Source organism: Gymnoscopelus braueri, assembly GCF_963280865.1.
Source record: "Gymnoscopelus braueri genome assembly, chromosome: 4".
NCBI lineage: Eukaryota > Metazoa > Chordata > Actinopteri > Myctophiformes > Myctophidae > Gymnoscopelus > Gymnoscopelus braueri.
Window position 1 is genome coordinate 9,973,008 of NC_137605.1, and position 21,354 is coordinate 9,994,361.

At 45.7% G+C, this 21,354-nt stretch overlaps 2 protein-coding genes across 6 annotated transcripts in view; one reads left to right on the top strand and one right to left on the bottom strand.

The window, feature by feature from the left end:
* The window catches only part of rprd2b (regulation of nuclear pre-mRNA domain containing 2b), a 37,963-nt gene extending 16,609 nt beyond the window's left edge, over window positions 1-21,354 (top strand). For 2 of the 5 annotated variants that reach the window (XM_080427565.1, XM_080427568.1), the window contains 5 exons: window positions 5,001-5,176; window positions 12,219-12,513; window positions 14,700-14,990; window positions 15,740-15,907; window positions 19,108-21,354. In XM_080427565.1, coding sequence (XP_080283691.1) covers window positions 5,001-5,176; window positions 12,219-12,513; window positions 14,700-14,990; window positions 15,740-15,907; window positions 19,108-21,185 — 3,008 coding nt within the window. In that variant the 3' untranslated portion in view covers window positions 21,186-21,354. The remainder of the gene's footprint in view (window positions 1-5,000; window positions 5,177-12,218; window positions 12,514-14,699; window positions 14,991-15,739; window positions 15,908-19,107) is intronic. The other 3 variants (XM_080427566.1, XM_080427569.1, XM_080427567.1) reach the window with 2 other exon arrangements.
* LOC308084470 (lupus La protein homolog) lies at window positions 1,628-2,899 on the bottom strand (the record flags this gene model as incomplete). The annotated part of the gene is made up of 1 exon (XM_080427135.1): window positions 1,628-2,899. The coding sequence occupies one exon, from the start codon at window positions 2,897-2,899 to the stop codon at window positions 1,628-1,630; it is 1,272 nt and encodes a 423-aa protein (XP_080283261.1).

Below are 21,354 nucleotides of genomic sequence, written 5' to 3' on the forward strand. Positions count from 1 at the left end.
AAAGGTCTCAACTCCATTTGACCGCCATTTGCTTCCTATTATACAGAGTCTTATCTGCTTATGGTGGACAGTCAAAACGGAGCACAAGACATTTGGCGCCGATAGGTCCAGCAGTTTGGGAGATTAGCGCCACACAGACTAGACTATTATAGACGGCAAAAAAGCACTGCTTTAGACACACACACACACACACTCTCACACTCTCACATTAAAACCTGGGAGCTGCCCAGTAAAACCACAGTCTTGTACTGTTAGTCACTGGGCAGTTTTGGAGCCGTTTGGGGGTTCATTGCCTTGCTCAAGGGCACTTCAGTGGTGTTGAGGGAGTGGTGCGTGTTGGTCATTCACTTGCCCAGCCAGATTCCTTCTGCTGGTCTGGTAGGGGTTATTTTGTATTATTTTATCTTGGGTTCTGCATGGGAACACCGTTGCTCCAATGTGGATCTCAAAGTTCATGTTTCCAGGCTGTAACATGAGTATATCCTTGCCGTCGGGCATAAACCTCTTATCGCCATATTCTAACTTTGTGTTTTTTTGTAAATTAATGCCCTAGTATCAAAAGTTGAAGATCCGCAAGTGACGCGTTTTGAGCTTGTAGATCTGCTACTTTTGATACTTGAATCCTGAAAAGTAAGTTTTGGACGTCCGACAGAGACTGTGTGTGTGCGTGTGTGTGTGTGTGTGTTTATTTAAATGTAAAACAGTTTATTTGATTTTCACAAGAACTTAGAATTAAGTCAATGCTAAAGCAAGATGAATACATGAGAATAGCACAATGGAACACAATTGTCATGCAGATCTTTCTAAAAACTAAAATGATTGTGTTGAAACTCAGTAACTCAGTAAAAAGCCCAAGGGAGCATAATAATATCGCTGTCAGGCAGAAAACTTGTATCTCCATATTTTTTATCTCTTGTGAATGAATGCCCTACATCAGGTGTTCTCAAACTTAATAATTCCTAATTCCTATGTAAATCGTTTTTGAACAGTGAAATCAGATCGTGTGCCTCAGCCTCTGCTAGCCAGGGCTTGAGTGTGTTTTCTTGTGTTGGTGGTTGTTCATCTCGTTGGTGTTGGAGACAGAGCTGTGTGTGTATGAGGAGTCAAGTGACCATCCTCTCTTCATGTTGGTCGCGAAGACCTCCCTTATTTTTTCTTTTTACCGTTTCTTGATAAAAACCTTTTTCTTCTTTTTTTGTTTGCTAATGGGCGACCCCAACGGCACCTTCCCGGCAACTCCACTTTGGGTCGCGACCCATAGTTTTAGAACCGCTGCCCTATATCATACAGCAGTGGCTTGCTAAAGTAGTGCAACATTGCAGAATTCACAAGCTCACAATGCGTTGCATCATGATGCGTTGTGAGATTATCGATCTGCCATTGTTGTTTTTTTTAAAGTGAAAAGTGAAAGTGGTCAAGTCTGTTTTATCTAAATAATTTTCAGTTGTAACCTCATGGATAAGATCCATCTTCGCTGATGATGGCCCAAGTAGCCAAAAAGTGTCCGTTTGTCATGACTGCTGCTGCGGTAAAAAAACAAGAATCTAAAGAAAATCCACCTTGTGAGTGTGTACTGTTTCTATAGACTATATATGTTCACTGATATCTGCACCCCTCTATCCTTCCCTTAATCAGTTGACAGTAGAGCACTCTGTCCCCTAGTATTTGGATAAGATCCATTTTCGGTCTTCTTCACAACCTTTGCCACTGGGAAATCATCATTTCCTTCTAGCGCTCGCTTCTTGGGGCTTGGCAGTGCATCCTCCTCCTCATCGCTTTCAAATGTAGTCTTCTTGCCTTGGTACTGTGTCGTTATGTCCTGATCTCTGCCAGCCCTTCCCTTTTGTCCTCCTCTTCCTCGGCCACTTCCTCTTCCTTGGCCACTTCCCCTTCCTCTACCGCCTTTGCCTTTATTCTTTCTGTTGTGCATCTCCTGCTGGGCCTCAATTATCTTCCTCAACGCTTCTTTCTGTTCATCTCCCTCAAGCACCTGCCATTCGACCTCGCTGTCCTTTACCTGCAAAGTCCCTCCATTTGCTTCCTTTGCCTTATCAAAAGCCTCCTTTGCATTGCCGTCGAAGAGGAGGGTGCCCTCCTTGGCACCCCTTACAAAATCAACCCATCTAATTGTCCCATGCCCGGAGAACAGTTCGTGGAAATCCTCTCTTGAGGCCTGCTCAAGTTTTCCTGAAAACTTCAGCAAGCCAGCCGTCTGTGCATCCAAAAGCAGAGCCATTTCCTTCTCCTCTACGTTTTGCTGCTTTTCTTCCTTGTCCTGTGTAGCTTTAGACCTTTTCTCTGCTTTGCGCTGTTTCCGCTCCCCTGCTTTCTTTGCGTGATAGTCCCCTCTCGATAGCACCATCATCTCGTTGTCCTTAAACGATTTGACGTCTGAACGTTCCACGAATCGCTTGGATGACTCCTCTGTGTCAAAACACACGAACACCGAACCCTTAAATTGCCGTTGCAGGGTTTTCCTCATCTGAATCATTTCTACGGGGCCTTTCCCGTTCAGCCACTCCTGAATCTCATCAAGGGTCGTCTCCATTGGAAAACCTTTAACGTACACAGATTTGTGTTTGACGGCATCTTTGTATTCGTCAGTTCGTTCCGGTATGGGTTTATCAGGAGACCTCCTGACTTTTGTCTCGTCATCGCTGACTTCCAGAAGTCCGGCGTTTGACTTTTGAAGAGCTGACGCAATCACGTCTGGGTCTGTGGTTAAACACTTGAGTCTGTTAAACTTGAGCATGGTTTCCAAAGTCACCCAGCCGTCATCTAGCTGCATCTGTTCTTTGAGAAACTTGTCTCTTGGAAGGTTGTGGTCACCGAAGTAGTACTCGATCTGTCGAGCCACATTCTTCTCAACTGAAGACCTCTCTTCTTGGGTTTCTGCCATGATTTTTTTGTTGATGATCACGACTCTCCGAAACTTGGTTGATTCTAACCAGCCGTTTACTTCTTCACCCCTGCGTGTCTGGACGTTGTGCGAACTAGGAAACTTGTGGCGTGCTACAGGACACAATGAGAATCAAATCAAAACGGATCGCTTTTAAACCATTTTCAGTCAGATATGACATCAGTCGTCAATGATATCTATGACTTATGATTCCAAATTTGGAGAATTCCAAGATTTCAGCCCCCACAAAAAAATGTGCCCTGATTTCATCAATATGCCATTCAGTGCTGATGTCATTAACCTCAGTGGCCTGGACTCCATATTTGGGCAATCTTGAGTTCCTGACATGGAGCTCCATATATGAACGTAAAAGGGACACAGACAAGGGAATACATGTGGAGATATTTCTTTGGCCTACCGGCAGAATTTTGGCCCTGATCAGTCCAGTGGGTTGCGAGAATAGCTCCGGACACACACGCACAGACCAACAGATCCAGACCCTCTTATAGATGGCTAGCCTCCTATAGAACCATGCTGTAATAAAATGGGACCTAATACAGCATAATGAAATACAACTAGGCCCATTGGAAATGATGCCCGTTGGGAATAATTGTTGCCTTTGTTGCTGTGGGCATGTTGTGGGTGTGGGTGTTTTATGTCCATTTCTTTTATGGATGTGTGTTTTTAGATCCTAATCTGCTGTAACACAGTTTGGGACAAATGAAATTGACCTTGACCTTGATGCCCCTCTGGTTATGCAATACCCAGCACCTGGAGATCCGGTTGTCCATTCATTTTGAAATTAGCAGTAGTTTTAGAATTTCTTAAAAAATGCGTTCAACTGTGCATTTCATTTATGTATTGTTGAATGACCATAAAAGCTATATATCTTGTCGAACCGCCGTTTCGCCTAATATGCCCATAAATGGGCATATTAGGCGAATGTAGGCTTATGGAGATCCAGTTGTCCAGAACCAGCGACCCAACCGATATGCCCATATATGGGCATGCCCATAATGCCCATATATGGGCATGCCGTCAAGGATCCATATATGGGCATAAAGGGACAAGGACAAACAGATACAGAGATCTCCATATATGGGCACAAAAGGGACACAGACAGATGGTGACCGCCCGGTCTAGTCACTCAATGGCTTAAAAACAAAACAAAACAAAAAAAGTGATGTACGAGCCACGTGAAACCTGCAACTACTAATGATAAACTGCAGAATGAAGAAACTTAAATATTTGTAACCTTAACTCTTTAACTGCCAGAGTAATGGTGCAATAGAGTGCCACTACTGCCAGCGAAAAACGGCAATTTTACTGTACCTTTGAAAAAAGATCATGGAATATTCTCCGTGACCTCCGTCCTCACAGAGATCGGCTCATTACACGCACGGGGGTCCGGTAGTATAGGGGGGTGGGGAAATTCGCTCGCGGTAGTCCATTGCACAGCTGCGGCCATTTGAATGAGGCTTGTTTTGCCGTAAAGCAAGAGGAACGGAGATCTAGCAGGAAGTAAACAAGGTTTTATTTTTGCCAGACCCAGGGGGTCGGCCTACATGAGGCTTTGTCGGTCTGTCCCTCTTTTCCTCCTGGTTCAACGTTTTTTCTCCCGGTTCAACGTTTTTCCTCCGTGTCCCTGTTTTTGATTGGCCAAGCTTAGCGTGACGTAGTGCTCTGATCTTCAGATTTCAACCACTAGGGGTCTGGCAGTGCTCCGAGGAGCACTTTTTCTAGTTTTAAATGACGTAAATTCCGGGTCTGTCGTCATCAGGCAGTGAAAGCATCATTCATAGGGTAGATAACAGTGCCATTTAGTGGAAAACCACTGAAAACAAAAACTTGTCGAAACTTTAAAGTTAAAAATCATTACAACTTTTACCCCACATGGCCGATCTTCTCTTGTTTTACTAACCTCTTGGGGGACTGTTGGTCCCCATAAAGATGGTAAAACATGGTAAACACACACGCATATGAAATGTACCCCAAACCCAGCCTCTGTTGATAGTCTTTGTGCAAATAAAGTGGAATTGAAATTAAAGTCAAACTCCAAAACTCATCTGAAGTTTGTGTGTGTGTGTGCGTGCATGTCCAGACAAGGCCGGAGGAAACAAGTTTGCGAAGGACTTCGAGGAGGGGAGTGTGAAACTGCAGGAGTTGGTCAGCTTCCTGGAGAGTGAGTGGACGACAGGACCCCCCCTGGAGGAAGCCCTGGGAAATGCAGACATCTTCTATGAAGCGCAGTACAAGGAGGTGAAGATTGTAGCCAATGTAAGTACAACTACTAATGTTCCTCTGACACGTCATGTTTAATGTGTTGTTGAGCAGAGTCTGACCCATGTATCGGCCATTATTTAAAGTCTGGCGGCCCTATGTTGGATTATGAGAGAAAGTTCTCAAAAATACAAGCTCAGCACGTTGCATTGCGATGAGTTTGTGAGCTTGTAGATCTGCTATTTAAAAAAAACTTCGGCCCACTATACGGCCCTCACATCTACGTCGCACCGCCGAGTCACAGTGTCGGGGGCTTCGTCAGAGTACCTGTTGTACCTGTTTGTCTGTCCCTTTCGTGCCCATATATGGAGATCGATCTGTCTGTCTACCTTTGTCCCTTTTCTGCCCATATATGGAGATACCTGATGTCATTAGTATTTGCCCATACCCTGTATAGTGGCATGCCCATATATGGGCATATTGGTTGGATCGGCGGTTCCGGACAACCGAATATCTGCACTGCACTCCCTCAGTGCAGATAGCGGTCGGATCTGTGGTTCTGGATAACGGATCTCTATATATCCTATATATGGGCATATCGTGTTTGTTAATGGTTATGTCTGAGTCATAGTGACATGCCTATACATGGGCGTATCGGGTTTTCTTTATGGTTATGTCTGAGTCATGGTGACGTGGCCGTGGTCCGCCGACCGGTTGGCCGGTCCTCCCAGTAGCCAATTTTAATAAAGGATACTAGAGGTTTGGGCCGCTTCGCGGCCCTCACATCTAGGCCCGATCATATCACAGTCCATATTTGGCAGTGGTAGCTGCATTGGAAAGTCCTTATGGTTACGACTGATCATGGTAATCGACTGCGGCCAGAAAGAAAGAAAGCTGCTGTGGCTAAAATGTTAAGATGTAGTAGGAAATGTTGTTCTATATTAACCGTACAATATGTAAGTACATTGAAGGCGGGGAAAGAAGTCTATATTATAGCCAGAGCTCTGATCAACAGTCTGTGGCAAGTTTCGGGGCAAATGGAGTGATCGTGTGTTGAGCAACCCCGGACATATTTTGGTGGTCATTTCAATTAAAGTAGTAATTTCAAGTAGGATTGATGGTCTGGGACTCTATAAAAGATCAGGATCAGACCCAACAATCTGGCATCTGTCTGTCAGTGTTCAGTCAAACCTCTACTCATTTTAATTTGTTTATATTTCGCTGTCTGGTTCTGTCTTCTGACCAGGCTATGTCTGTCTATGACATAGGCTATGTCTGTCTATGATGACCAGGCTATCAAATCAAACTTCATTTATATAGCACATTTACAACAATCGAAATTGACCAAAGTGCTGTACATAGAAGGCATCAACAGAACAGGCCTGTGCCTATAATATGCAAAAATGAAGGGGTAGGCTGTTCCGGTGTCGTGGGGCAGCAAAGGCACGGTCACATCTGGTTTTAAGTCTAGTTTTGGGAACCTCCAGGAGCAGACCTCAGCGCCCTGACTGGTGTATAAGGTTCCACAAGTTAAGCGAGATAAGGAGGAGGACAGTCCATTTAAAGATTTGAAAACAAATAAGAGGAGCTTAAAATGTATTCTGAAATAGGCAAAATAGACTAGGGAGCCAATGGAGCGCAGCTAAGACAGGAGTTATATGACCAGGCTATGTCTGTTATGACCAGGCTATGTCTGTTATGATCAGGCTATGTCTTTCTATGACCAGGCTACTGTATGTCTGTTATGACAAAGCTATGTCTGTCTATGACAGTAGTGCAATCGTATATAAAAATAAGTATTAGTGCTGCTGGAGGCTGTGTCTTTTGGGGGAATATGATCATTCTTGTCTTGGTCACTGTCATGGCCAAGTTCTTGGAGAATATGTGCAGAAGATCAATATGCTATTGAACTCCTTTGGTTGGAGACCGTAGCACCAGGTCACCTGGAAACGGTAGGCATTTGACTTGTGTGCCTGCTAGGGGGGATCCCAGGTGCTGTAGACTGCCCCTGTGATTTTGCCAATTCATTGATGGTATATCGTCGCTGTCGGGCAGAAACCTCTTATCTCCAAACTTTTTGTGTTTTTATGTAAATTAACTATTAACTTAATCATACTACAGCGTCACTCAAAAGCATCAAATGTAGCAGATCCAACATACTCGAAATGTGCCGGGAAGTAGATCTGCTGCTTTTGATACTTAACTCTCTCAGTGCCACGCCCCGACATATCCCGAGTTTTTCCCGAGTACCCTCAGTGCCAGCATGAGAAATCCCGAGTTTTTACTTTTGACTGTGGTCGCGCTATTCTGTATATTTTTCATGATCACTTTCGCTTCCTGACTACATCAGACTCACCCGGAGCCGGATGTAAAAAAAAAAAAAAAAAAAATTCATTTCCGGGTCACGTTGTTTTTCTCCGGTGATTTTCGGCCAGAATAGGGAAAGTCACGTTTTTTTCACACGGTATAAAAAGCGAACGGAGAGGTCCACGTCTACTCTCTTTGGTCTGGGTGACGATCAGTCATCGTAGTCGTGTATCGCATCGTAATTTAGCCTGATCAACGATTGTCAAAATGTCAACATCCGGTTAGGACCGGATATGACGTGAGCCTGTTTGGGAGGGGGTGAGTGAGCCAGCGAGGTCATCAATGTGTCGATTTGTTGCTCTCTACTGGTAGAACTGTATTATGGGTTTAAAACCCCAATCAGATCATTTATTTGAATGAAAAATTACAAAATTTAAAAATAAAAAAAAACGCAAATTCCTGGCAGTTTGGGAGTACTTTATGAAAATACTCTTGGCACTGAAAGAGTTAAAGGGGCCACACCATGAATTAAATTTTTTTTTGGGGGGGGGGGGTATTTTTTGGGCTCCCCAGTGTCTCTTGTACCCCAAAAAATATTTTTTTTTAACATTCAGTCATTCATTGTCATTTCAGAGATTTTCAGAATGGGCGTGTCTGAACAGGCCATTTCAGAATGGCAATGCAAGTGACATCACTTGCCTTGCCATTGCATTGATGATGGCCAGACAGAATTGCTCAGTAGCCCCCCCCTGCCCAAAAGGACGTTTTGGTATTGCAGCTGAAAGTGCTGTATAAGCCAGAGACAATTGACTTGGGATGAGGATATCTGAGTGATGATTTAGGCTCAAACCTTTTGAAAAAGGTTTGAGGGACATACACCATATGATATTAAATATCAAATTATTTTTTTTAATTCATGGTGTAGATCCTTTAAGAATTTGAATCCTGGAAAGTAACAGTTTTGGACAAATGAGGTTTTTCCACCCGACAGAGACGATATGTTGTTGAGCGTTGGACTCAAGCTATTGGCTTTGGGGGGGGGGGGGGGGGTGTTTTGCCAATCCTAACTGCACACATGTTGCTAGTGTACAAGGATTTTATGATGTCCTGTTAAAAACAAAAATTAAGTCAACAAAACGGGAGACTTTTTTTTGGGTTGTCAATTGAGGTTGAAGACTCAGAATATTGTTTTCAGTGAGGAAATGTAGAATTCTGTGATTGATGATCATGCAGAGGATTTTCCCCAGGTTTCTGTTGAGTGACACAGTACTTATTGGGGTCAAATTTGTCTCCACTTTTGAGACTTTGACACTTTTGTTATCAGTCCTGTCATACATCTCCATTTTGGATGGGGTAGATTGTCATGTTTTTGATTGTGTAGTTTGTTTTATTTTTCCCAGACGTTTTGTTTTTATGGATTCCTCAATATGTTGTTAATAGTTGCCAGACCCAAGGGGTCGGCCTACATGAGGCTTTGTCGGTCGGTCTGTCCCTCTTTTCCTGTCCTGTCCCTCTTTTCCTCTGCACACACGTCATGCGAAGTCCGGCCATTCAGATTTCAACCACCAGGGGTCTGGCAGTACCAGGTCTCCTGGTTCCCTAGTTTTTCCTTAAATGTATGTTTTTCACTATATCAAAGACGTGTATTCTGGTTTTCTGGGATAAATTCCCCAATTTTATCCTGAGATTTGTACAGTCATTATAGCAATTATCATTTTTTCTGGCTTTTCCATTTGATACCTTTTGGGTTTTATAATGATGCTGTAAGGTCTAATATCGTCGCTGTCAGGCAGAAACCTCTCAACTTTTTAGACGCCCTACTTGATCATACGTACTGCAGCGTCACACAAAAGCATCTAAAGTAGCAGATCTACAAGCTCGAAACGCGGCCGTGACGTGTTTGGAGTTTGTAGATCTGCTACTTTTGCTATTTTTGAATTTGAATCCTGAAAAGTTAAGGCGGTTACACACCGGGGCGATTTTTTCGTGCGAATAATACGCTTTTTTAAAAAACCTTATAAAGTCAATGCAAGCGTACATGGCGCGAAAAAGCGGAAAAGCGAAGCGAAAAAGCGTCTTTTAATTATTCGGAACGAGTCAGAATTTTGCGTATATTCGCACATTCGCCGGTGTGTAACCGCCTTTAGTTTTGGACAGTTTTGGAGGTTTCCACCCGACAGAGACGATATATTACTGGGGCCTTCTACTGCCCTGTTTATACTTTCACTGTCGAAAAAATGTTTTCTTTCTTTCCAGAAACTGGTCTAAAGGTGATTGTTGTTGCCTGATAGCATTTTGGCTTCTACTACTTTCCTTCCATTTGTAGCATTTTCTCTTAGTGTGTAGTTTGTTTTGCTTTAATCCTTTGTGATTTGGTGTTGATCTGTTTAATCATTTAAGTGTCATTTTAAGATTTCTTTGGCTATTCAAAAATAGCAGATCTACAAGCTCATAGCGTGGCACTCGGTGCCGCGCTATGAGCTTGTAGATCTGCTTTTTTTTTTTTATCGTGAAAAATTGTGCAAATCTTTGAATATATATATATATATATATATATATATATATATATATATATATCTTTATCTTTATCTTTATCTATATATATATATTTTTAAAGCGAACATTTGTAACTCATTCCTTGCTTCTGGTGGGGGTCCCTGGAACAACATATTTTGAGATGGGGGTCGGCAGGCAAATGCATATAATTCTGGGGGTCCTTGACATGAAAAAGTTTGAGAACCAAGTTTTTCAGAAACCTGTTTGGATTTAGAAGACATTTGTAGAATCCCCGAAGCAAAGATTTGAGTTACAAATGTTAGCTTTAAATATATATATATATATATTCAAACTAAAGATTTTCAAAAAACGTCAAACTTAAAAAAAAAAAAAAATGCAGATCTACAAGCTCGAGTGCCGCGCTATGAGCTTGTATATCTATTATTTTTGAATAGCCAAAGAAATCTAAAAAGGACACAGTGATAAATGAATTTACTCACCGTTACCCAGAGATAATCTTATAGATTGGGGAAGGGGGTGTTTCCACCTCCTGGATAGGCGTTTGTCACCCTGTATGTTCAGAGTGTCAGGTTCATGTCCCGTCCTGACATAGACCATATTCACACGGCGGCCATATTGCCATTAAGTCAATGAAATGCCACCCCAGTTGCCACAGCAACGCAATGTTAAATTCCAAAATGGCCACCGTGTGAATATGGACTATTGAAGTCCCCACAAACTATACTGTGACCATGAGCCTGGGGAAAAAAGTGGCAAACATGTCATCTCTAAAGCATTGGTTCTCAAAGTGGGGTCCGGGTGACCCCTAGGGATCCTTGAGGGTGTTCCAGGGGGGTCCCCAGCCCAAAGTAGTTAACATAGCATCATAATCATTTTAACCACTTTATCCATTTATACGATGGCTATTCAAAAATAATAGCAGATCTACAAGCTCACAGCGCGTCACCTCGTACCACGCTGCGAGCTTGTACATATGCTCTTTTTTTTTTTTTTATGTTTGAAAAATATCGAAAATATTTTGAGAATTTTGAATAATTTTTATATTTCTCTTGGGGGCGGCCATAGCTGAATGGTTAGTGAGCCTGCCTAGGGAGCCAGAGGCCCTGGTTGCCCCAGGTTCGATTCCAGGCCAGGTCAGCATATGTGTCGATGAAATGAAATTTGTCCCTGAGCAAGACTCTTAACCCCTAATTGCTCACAGGTTCTCATTGGAAACAAGACCGCAAGGACTTTCATGAACGACCTGTTAAAAGGAATTATCCTTATCTTCTGGGGGTCCCTGGCACAAAACATTTTCAGATTGGGGGACTGCGGCCTAATAGATATTCATTTGTGGGTCCTTGACATGGAAAAAGTTTGAGAACCACTGCTCTAAAGTATAGGGGTGATGTACATGCACATAGGAAACTGTTTTCTTCATACCAAGGTCAAGCTTTGAGGTTGAACCTTATGTGCCAGGGCGCACCCTTAGATCATCTGGCCAGGCTCTACTGGAGATTTATACGGCTAATTTGGTGACCAAAGGAGGTCGGGCCTTTTCTATAAAGGCCCCCAGACTCTGGAACAGCCTACCAGAGCAACTAAGGTTAACCAAGATCATTAACGAGTTTTAAATCCCTGTTAAATTCTACAGAATAGCCTTCTTAACCCCCTGAGATAAATGTTGTTTATTATTGCTCTGTTCTATTGTAAAATGTAATATATCAATGTTATTTCATTATTGCATTGTTGTTGTTGATTGCTGTCTTGATTGTTCAAGCACTTTGTAACTTTGTTTAAATAAGTGCTATACAAATAAAGTTGTATTATTATTATTATTATTAACCCATTGAGACCTGAAGCCAATTCTACATGTCTCCTAAATCTCAACAGTATTCTGAAAAACATATGTTTCTATATCAGTGGTTCTCAATCCTTTTCATGTCAAGGACCCCCAGAATTATATGTATTTGGCCGCAGACCCCCATCAAAATATTTTGTTCCAGAGACCCCCAGAAGCAAAGATTTTAGTTAAAAATGTTCGCTTTAAAAATATATATATTCAAAGATTTGCACACATTTTCACGAATTTTCAAAAATAGCAGATCTACAAGCTCGTAGCGCGGCACTCGGTGCCGCGCTATGAGCTTGTAGATCTGCTATTTTTGAATAGCCCAAAGTTTAAAATAATGCTTTTTAGCTCATATCTAAAAATGACACAGTTCCAGGTCTTAATGGGTTAAGCGACCTCAGACCTTGTAATCTCTCTCCCTCTCCTTCCCTCTCTCTCTCTCAGGCCTACAACGCCTTCGCTAACCGAGTGGCGAGTCTGAAGAGGAAGCTGGACATCTTGAAGGATTCCCTTCCGGGGCCAGAGGACTCGCCCATCCCCTCCCCCTCCGAGGACGCCCCCTCCCCGACCGGCTCCGACTCCCCCTACCTGGGCCTGGGGTCCGCGGCCGGTGACGTCCCGCTGGACCCCGAGCTGGACGGCAAGGCCATGGACGACGGGGACGTCCTCCCCGCGGACAACAGAGACACGGAGGACATGGACATGTCCGACGAGGACGCAGACAGCGTCGGCCTTCCAGGTGGGCGACACACATTTCTTGTCAAGTTTCAAGCGTTCATTTTAATCTCAAAGCTGCAATTGCTGGGATAAATTTAAAGGGCAAGACCACTTTGGTAGAGGTGTGGGTTGTGTAGTTACCTTGCCATGATGTAACTCCAAAGGTGGGCAAGAAATAAAAAATAATTGCTCCATTGATTAGAAATTGATAATTCAAAATATGCTCCTCATTGACTTACATTGTACGGTAAAACAGCTCTCAAAGTCACTCTTTTAGCACATAAATGAACACAAACAAAGCTGATTCAGACAATATAGATTATAGAACATCACCAAACCCAGTACTGTTTGTTTTTTTAATAAAAATGTCAACTTCCTGTTGATTTTACTATTTGAAGATCTGGATCCGGATCCGCGGATCCAGTCCGGGTTTTCTACTTATTAAAAATGGCAAAATCAACAGGATGTTAACATTTTTATAAAAAAATAAAAACAGTACTGGGTTTGGTGATGTTCTATATTGTCTGAATCAACTTTGTTTGCGTTCATTTTTGTGCTAAAAGAGTGACTTTGAGAGCTGTTTTACTGTACAATGTAAGTCAATGAGGAGCATATTTTGAATGATCAATTTCTAATCAATGGAGCAATTATTTTTGATTTCTTGCCCACCTTTGGAGCTACATCATGGCAAGGTAACTACACAACCCAAACCTCTACCAAAGTGGTCTTGCCCTTTAATCTTGACCCTCTGGTCAAAATTAGTGTCAGATCCTGTGTTCTAGATGAGATATGACCTTCGACACCATCTAAATGTCTCAATAGAAGAGCAGGGAGACAAAATACAACCACCCCAATTGTATAAGTTATACTGTATTAACCCATTAACTGCCAGAGGTATTTTCATATTTTTTTTAGCCAGTGCCACAGTTTTTCATTGAAAAAAATAAAGTACTCAGGAGCCGAAATACAGCATTTTTTAAGTTAACAAGGAAGTGGATAGGAGTCTAGATCTTTTTTTTTCTTTTTCACATCTACGCGATTCGCACGTGGCGGCTTTAAATAGGTTCGCGTAGATCTACGTGATTGGCAGTGAATCAGTTAACATACTCTACCATACAGATTGGACAAAATACAAATGTATTCATTAAAAAATCTCTCTCCCCATTTCCTCTCAGTCTACTGTATTAGCCTGGAAACCAGACGAATCTGCCATTGCAAAAAATTACCCTCGGCTGATTTGGTCTGGCGCACCGCTCAGTTGTGATTGGATTTCACTCCCTCCGAAGTAGTGCGGGACCAATCAGGGCCCAGTATGCAAATATGGGGCGGGTTTCGCCAGAGGCATTTTTTTTATTCGCCCCTTGGAAATGCAGGTTCCACACAGAGATTCCAGACTAATATCTACAGTACGCAGTGATATTAGTCTGGCCATGCCAGGCTACTACTGTATAAAATGCTTAAAATATATAAATAAAAGTACCTTAAAAGGACTGTTCCGTGAGTGCTGGTATTCTCTTACTGAGATTTATTGCAAAAGTTACCTTTCCCGACCGTGCACCCGTTAAAAAAGTTGAGTATTGTTGAAAAGAGTTGGAGTCGTGCTCGCACCCTCTATTTTGAGGCTACTACTGTATACCTATCAATAAAGGTATACAGTAGTATAATATCTTTAAAATAAATAAAAACATCTTTAAAATAAATAAAAAACACCCAGCTGTCAAAAACTAAAGTTTACATATTTTTTTTCAATTGAAAATACCATAGGGTCATCTTAGGTCACGTCATATAAGAACTGTCTGTTCCAAAAATAAACAACTCAGCCTGTCAATTCTGTCAGATATGTGACTCTGTGTCCTTTTGATATTGAGTTGATAAAGTCTGTACTTGGAGAAAATGTATTTATTTTCTTACTTACTGATAAGTGTGTACTATTTCAGTCAGTTGATGCTTCATATCCATATGAGTAAAATCGCCAGGCTCATTTTGTTTATTTTTGGCACACGTTATTGTCAGTCTGTTTAAATATGTTTATATCTGTCTGTTTTAATATATCTTAATGTTAGTCTGTTTAAATATTTGAATGTCAATCTGTTTAAATATTTTTAAATATTTGAATGTCACTCTGTATGTTTTAATATTTGAATGTCACTGTATGTTTTAATATTTTAATGTCAGTTTTAATATGTGTAATATATAATTGTCCAACAGCAGCGGAGGACAAAAAGGACAAGATGGCCGCCGCCGTTTCCAAGACGACCGCGTCGTCAACAAAACTACTAGCGGGCGTGTCCTCGAAGCTGACACTTCCGGCCACGCCCACCCGGGTTCCCAAAGTCTCGTCCTCGTCCTCCACCTCCTCCTCCACCCCCCCGCTCGCCTCCCCCAGCCCCTCCCCCGTCACCCTGAACCCCGCCTCTCTGGGCATGAACCTGGCCAACGTGGACCTGGGCAAGATCAGCTCCATCCTGAGCTCACTCACCTCCGCCATGAAGAACACAGGTACATGGATGGATGGACAGACAGGGTAGTAGAGCATTGGTTCTCAAAGTGGGGTCCTTGGGGGGGTGGGGTTCCAGGGGATCCCCAGCAAAATGAGTTGATACAGCATCACAATGAATTTAACCACTTTATCCATTTAAACTTTGGCCATTAAAAAATTGCAGATATACAAGCTCACAGTTTATCAATTTGTGCCACAACGAGAGCTCGTACACCTGCTATTTTTGAAGAAAATTTGAAAAAAGGTTTAGTAAATATGGCATAATTGTGAATTTGAGTGAGAGGATAGAGGGTGATGTAGAGTGGGATGGTTAGAGAGAGGCGAGGGAGAGAGAAGTGGGAGGAACTTTGATAATAAGTCGTTATTTTCAGAAGGTTTCTCATTGATTTAGTCCACACCCCACAGAAAGCCCCCCTTTTGTTTTTTCTTTTTCATGACAGTGTCTTGGGGAGAAAAAAAAGTATGGTTGAATGTCATGATGCCAAGCAACCGTACGCTGCCATAATAATGGCACTATGTCAACCCCCCCCCCTGGATTCCACCAAACGTTTGAACCCTAAAAGAAAAAGGCTTGTGTGCCAGTCTCAGTTGAGCACAGTGAAGGCAACTGCCTCATTACAGATAGAGATGACAAGGTGTACAGCGTCCAAATCAATAAATGTTTAACACACACACCGACTGCTTAAGGTTTGATCATCTTATTGACGATTGATGAGTTTCAGTCTTGCCTCTTATGCTTTTCCCCCAGCAGGTAGCCCCGCCCCCCGCCCCTCTCCCGGAACACCCACCACCCCCTCTGGCCAATCGGCAGCCTCCAAAGGGGCCCCGCCCAGTCCCGCTCTGGCCAGCATCCTCTCGCGAGTTGACATCTCGCCTGAGGGAATCCTCAGTGCCCTGTCCAAAACACACACACCTGGTGAGACAGACAGACACACACACACACACACACACACACACACACACACACACCTTATTTGACTTTCAGAAAAATACTTTTTGAAAATGTTTAAGAAATGGCAAAAATAGCTGATCCGCACTTAATTAAAGGTTTTGGGATTTTGCAGTTCATGCTTGAGGAGTAATGCAGATTCATACACATTCAGCCTGTGTGTGCATCTCTCTCTTTCTCACACACACACACACACACACACACACACACACACACACACACACACACCACAGTAGCAGCCCTGCCTCCTCCGAAAGACAAGTGCCTTTTCTTATACTTACATACACACATACATAAATGACATACATGTAAATACATATGTAATTTTTTATACTTACGCACACACACACATAAATACATTCATACATATACATAGCAGGGTTTTCACTAATAATGTGATGCGGTACATCCGTTCCTTTAGGAAAACAACACTGTTGGGCAAAGGAAGTCAAAATGAGCCCACACTGCCCGGACCGCTGGCGTAGCGGTCCAGGCACATAGGCTCTAAAGTAGCCTGACAGCGCGTCGCGGGTTCGAGTCCCGATCCCGATGGCCTTTGCTGCGTGTCACCCCCCATCTCTCTCCCCATTTCCTGTCAGCCTACTGTCCTTATCAATAAAGGCTTTAAAAAAAAGGAGCCTACACTTCAGCTAGGTCTGTCGTAATCTTTATTCATAATGATCCAAAGTTCAGTGGCAGAAACGCAGTTCAATCGTTAATCACAATTATTTGAGCAAAACATTTATTTTAGTAAAATGTCATCATCAGCCCTAACTTCAGCTCTAAACACCACAAGGACAGGAGGCGACTGGCGTTAGTACCGCTAGCTTATGTAAGACCCGGTGCGGCGTCTGATTCAAGTAACTCCCACAACCTCTTTCAATTAGCTAACTCAATGGCGTGCCGCGTTAAACATTAGACTTCCGGTCCGTGGACCTGGCGTTCGAATCTCATTGCGGACAATTTATTTTCTCTGATAAAACGCTACTGTTACTGAGGTTCAAGTTGGGGATGAGGTTAGGTTTAGGCATCATTTTACTGAGCTTAAGGTTAGGAATAAGGCTAGATTTAGGCATCATTTGACTGAGGTTAGGAATAAGGTTAGGTTTAGGCATAATTTTATACTGAGGTTAAGGTTCGAAATAAGTTTAGGTTGAGACATAATTTTACTGAGTTTAAGAATAAGGTTAGCTTTACGCACAATTTTACTGAGGCTAAGGTTAGGAATAAGGTTAGGTTGACTCTTGCTTGATGCAAAAACGCTAATAAGAAGTTCAACAAGGCAGAACTGTCAATCACAGCGACTACTGGCCAATCACATCACACCGAGTGCGTCCTTACCGGGTCTTGCATAAACTAGCGGTACTAACGCCAGTTAGGGACACAGGAGCGGTTCTCGGCGTTACTAGACGGCTTGGTTTGCTAGGCTGCCCAATGCTAGCTGCTTCTTCCTGAGTCGGTACGTCGGAAGCGGAAGAGACACTGCTACCAGTGGTTGGGGGGGGTTTAAACACGACAGAATATGAACCTGGCTTTGTCCAACACGCTATATTGTGGCTTTACGAACACAATTGGTCCATGTTTCGGGGGAGGGGAGCTCGGCGGGGAGGGTGATCTTTGTCACTACACATAGTCCGAAGGGCCGGGGGCGGAACATGTCAGCGGGGAATGTTGGTCGGGAGGAATAGGATGAAGGCTCTACTACGTCCTCCCGGTGGGGGCTCCTCAACTGGCAGGTTGAGTCAGTAGGATGCTAATCTCTCAAGAACAGATTCTGCTCTGCGTTGGAATCTGTCGTGAAGGTTCGTCATAACGTGTACACACTGGGCTACAAGTGGGCGTGCCTTCAGATCAGGAAGCAGGCCGCGCTTTACCCAATCAAATGTAGTGGGCGGGATTTACGTGTCCGCCGATCCTTCCCCACTCGAAACCAACCAAAACTAATTTAACAATAGCGTCCGCGGAGCAGACAAAACCACGAAAAGATATTCACATTTTAACTTGCTCTTTCATCATAGAAACAAGTGGGCTTATAACCAAAACGATCCATGTTCTCTGGGAGAAGTGGTGTTAGTGTTCCGTGTAGAAATGGGTGGGAATGAAAACATAGTCGCACCACCGGAAGTGAAACGCTGAAGGCAGACCAAAACCCCGGTTTCCTTGCGCCGTCGTCATTGTCCCAGAGCCAAGTGAGATAGTACAAACAGCAGAGGGCGCTGTTTTTCCTTCTCATTTGGCTATGGGTTCCCAGATTGGTAGGATGCAAAGGCAGTGACAACACACAGCAATGTGTTTCCACCAACGCATGGAAACCATTGATTAAAAATCAATATATATATCAGGGTCCCCATAACATTAGACATCATATAGCATTACTTTTTGTGCTTTCTGAGCAAAGAAATGTAACATTTGTCTAATTTCAGTCAAATATAAATGAATAAAAATACATTTATATTATGTTTCTGAATACCGATACAGTATTGCGAGGCAAAATATCACCATACTCAAGTATATTGTCTCTGGCGGGTGGATATACCTCATATGTCCAAAATGCGCCGCGTTTCCAGCTTGTGGATCTGCTACTTTTGATACTTTGGTGTGACGCTGTAGTGTGATCAAGTAAGGCACTAATTTACTAAAAAATTAAACGTTAAAATACTTGTGATAAGAGGTTTCTGCCCGACATAAACTTTATGGATATTAGGGGTGTCGGAAAAAATCGATACGAATCGCGATTCTACTGTTGGACGATTCAGAATCGATTCTCATTTTTTAAAAAATCTATTTTCAAAAATAAATAAACATTTTTTTTTTATTTTTTTTTAGGATCTTGGATTTACCTTTGTGTGTTTACATTATTATCAGTTGATAAAACCTTTACAATTGTAAAAGCTACATAAATGTACTCTGTTCTCATGCCAGCAGATTGGAGTAGATCCTGAAATCCTATGTTTTGCATCAAGAATCGTTTTGAATCGAGAATCGTTTTGAATCGAGAATCGTTTGAATCGGAAAAAAATCGCTTTTGAATCGGAATCGTTTATTTTGAAAAAATCGATAAAAATCGGAATCGTGACCCCAAGAATCGGAATCGAATCGATTTGTGAGATAGCAGACGATTCACAGCCCTAATGGATATATGTAATGATGTGTCTCTCTCCTTCCAGGTTTGTCTTCTCTGCTGCACAGTGTGACTAACCCCTCCTCTGCCCCTCCCACCCGCCCCTCCCCCGAGTCGACAGCCGCTAAAACCCCGCCCACCCCGACCACCCCGACCACGCCCTTGTCAAAGGCCAAACTCATGGCCGCCCTGGGCACCAACAGCCTGAAGCGAACCGCCTCTGCTGCGACGCCCGCCCGAGACTGGCTGAAAGACAGAGAGTCGTCCCCGCCCCCTCCCCCGCCTCCCTCCGGCTCCGCCCCGCCTCCTCGGTCCCGCCTCTCGGCCCCGCCCCCCGTCGTCGTGGCCTCCTCCCCCAGCCTGGAGTCCAAGATAAACAGTTTCCTGCAGGGCAACCTGGGCTTCAGCCTGGGCCTGGGCGACGGCAGCCCCGACGCCGCCGCCGTGGACGGGACCCCCGTCAGGGACGAGGCGGCCGGGACCCCCACCCAGGACGAGATCATGGACACGCCCCCGCACGACGGGGGCGACGACGACGGCGGCGGCGGCGGGGGCGTGTCGCCCACGGCGTACCGCAGCGATCCCTGGGACGCCGTCATCACGCCGACGGGAAGCAACGCCGACGAGGACTTCCTGTCGCCGTCGTCGGCGTCTTCCCGGTACGGAGCAGCGGCGGCGAAGAAGAAGAAGAGCGCCCCCTCCAGGCCGAAGGACTCGGAGACAGAGCCCATGGTGAAGAAGGCCAAGAGAGACGGGCGGACGACGGAGGGAGGAGGAGGAGGAGGAGGGGGAGGAGGTGGGGGGAAGGGGGAGGAGCAAAAGGCTAAAGGTCACGAGGGAGGAGGAGAGGAGGCCCGTTACCACCGCATCGAGACGCTGGTGTCTCCCTGCTCCAACCGGCCGGCCTCCACCGGCGAGCGCATCCAGACGGTGGAGGGCATCCGCATGGTCGGCCGGGGGTCTCGGCGAGGGGGCGGGGGGGCCGGCGGCCGGGTGGGGCCGGCGGGGGGGGGGCGGGCCCATGTGGTACGAGGAGGAGGAGTACATGGAGAGCCAGCGAGGCCCCCCCTCCCCCTCGCCCTCCTCCGCCCCCCCCAACGACATCCACACGACGCCTCCCCCCTCCCACCCGCCCCCCCCCCCCGCAGCAGCAGCACCACCACCTCCCCCCTCCCCCCCCCGCCGCACCACCACCTCCTCCCCCCTCCTCCCCCGCCTCAGTTCCACCACCGCCCCCCCACCTCCCCCTTCTTTGCCAACGCGCCGCCCATCCCCCGCCCCCCTCCCCCTCCCATGATGCTCCAGGGCGCCCCCCCTCCCCCCCACCAGCACCCGCACCCGCACCCGCACCCGCACCCGCACTCCCACCCGCACCCCCTCTCCTTCCCGGGCGCCCCCCTGTCCGCCGTCATGGTGGGCGGGGTGCTGGTCCCCGTCGACCGCCCGCTGCCCCCCCCTCCTCCCCCCCGGGGGGTGGAGGGAGGGGGCGGAGCCAGAGGAGGCGGGGCCGGCGGCGGAGTGGGTAAGGCGGGCCCCCCTCCGCTGATGGCGTCGTTGCTCGGGGAACCGCCCAAGCTGCCCCACCCCCACCCTCATCCCCACCCCGTCCCCCACCCCCACCCCCGCCCGGGCACAGTCAAAGAGCCCCCCCTGCGCCACGCCCCGCCCCTCCACCGCCCCGGGGCTCCCGGCGCCCCCCCGCCCCTCCTGGGCCGGGTCAAGGAGCCCCTCCCTTCCCCTACCCCGCCCTCAAACTCCTCCCCCACCCCTCCCTCTCCCTCCGTCGACTCCGCCCCGCCTCCCCGCTCGCCGTCTCTCCAGAAACCCCCGCCCGCGGGCAAGCAGGCCGCTCAAGCCGCCGCCCCCCCTGCCCCCTTGCTCCGCCTGCCCACCCCCCGCCCCCCCATCCTGTCCGTGCCCATCCCCCAGAGGCCTTTGCTGCAACGCGGCGGCCGGCCCCCCCAGCACCACCACCAGCAGCAGCAGCAACAACACCACCACCACCAGCCCCACCCCCACCGGCCCCTGCCCCCTCCTCCCCCCCGCGGAGGGAAGCGCCCCGGGGCCCAGTTTGGCGGAGGGTCCTTCCACGCCAAGAGACCCTTCATGCCCCCCCGCTACTGATCGGCTTCACCACAGCTATAGTGTAAAACGTTCTGCTGGTATGAACCCAGTTACTACTACTCCTTATGTTAGCATAGCAACAGCCCACGTATGTCCAGTTTAATCTCAAGCTAACTAGTTAGGCTTGGTTTATCCCATTGAGACCTGAGGCTCATTTTCTAAATCCTAA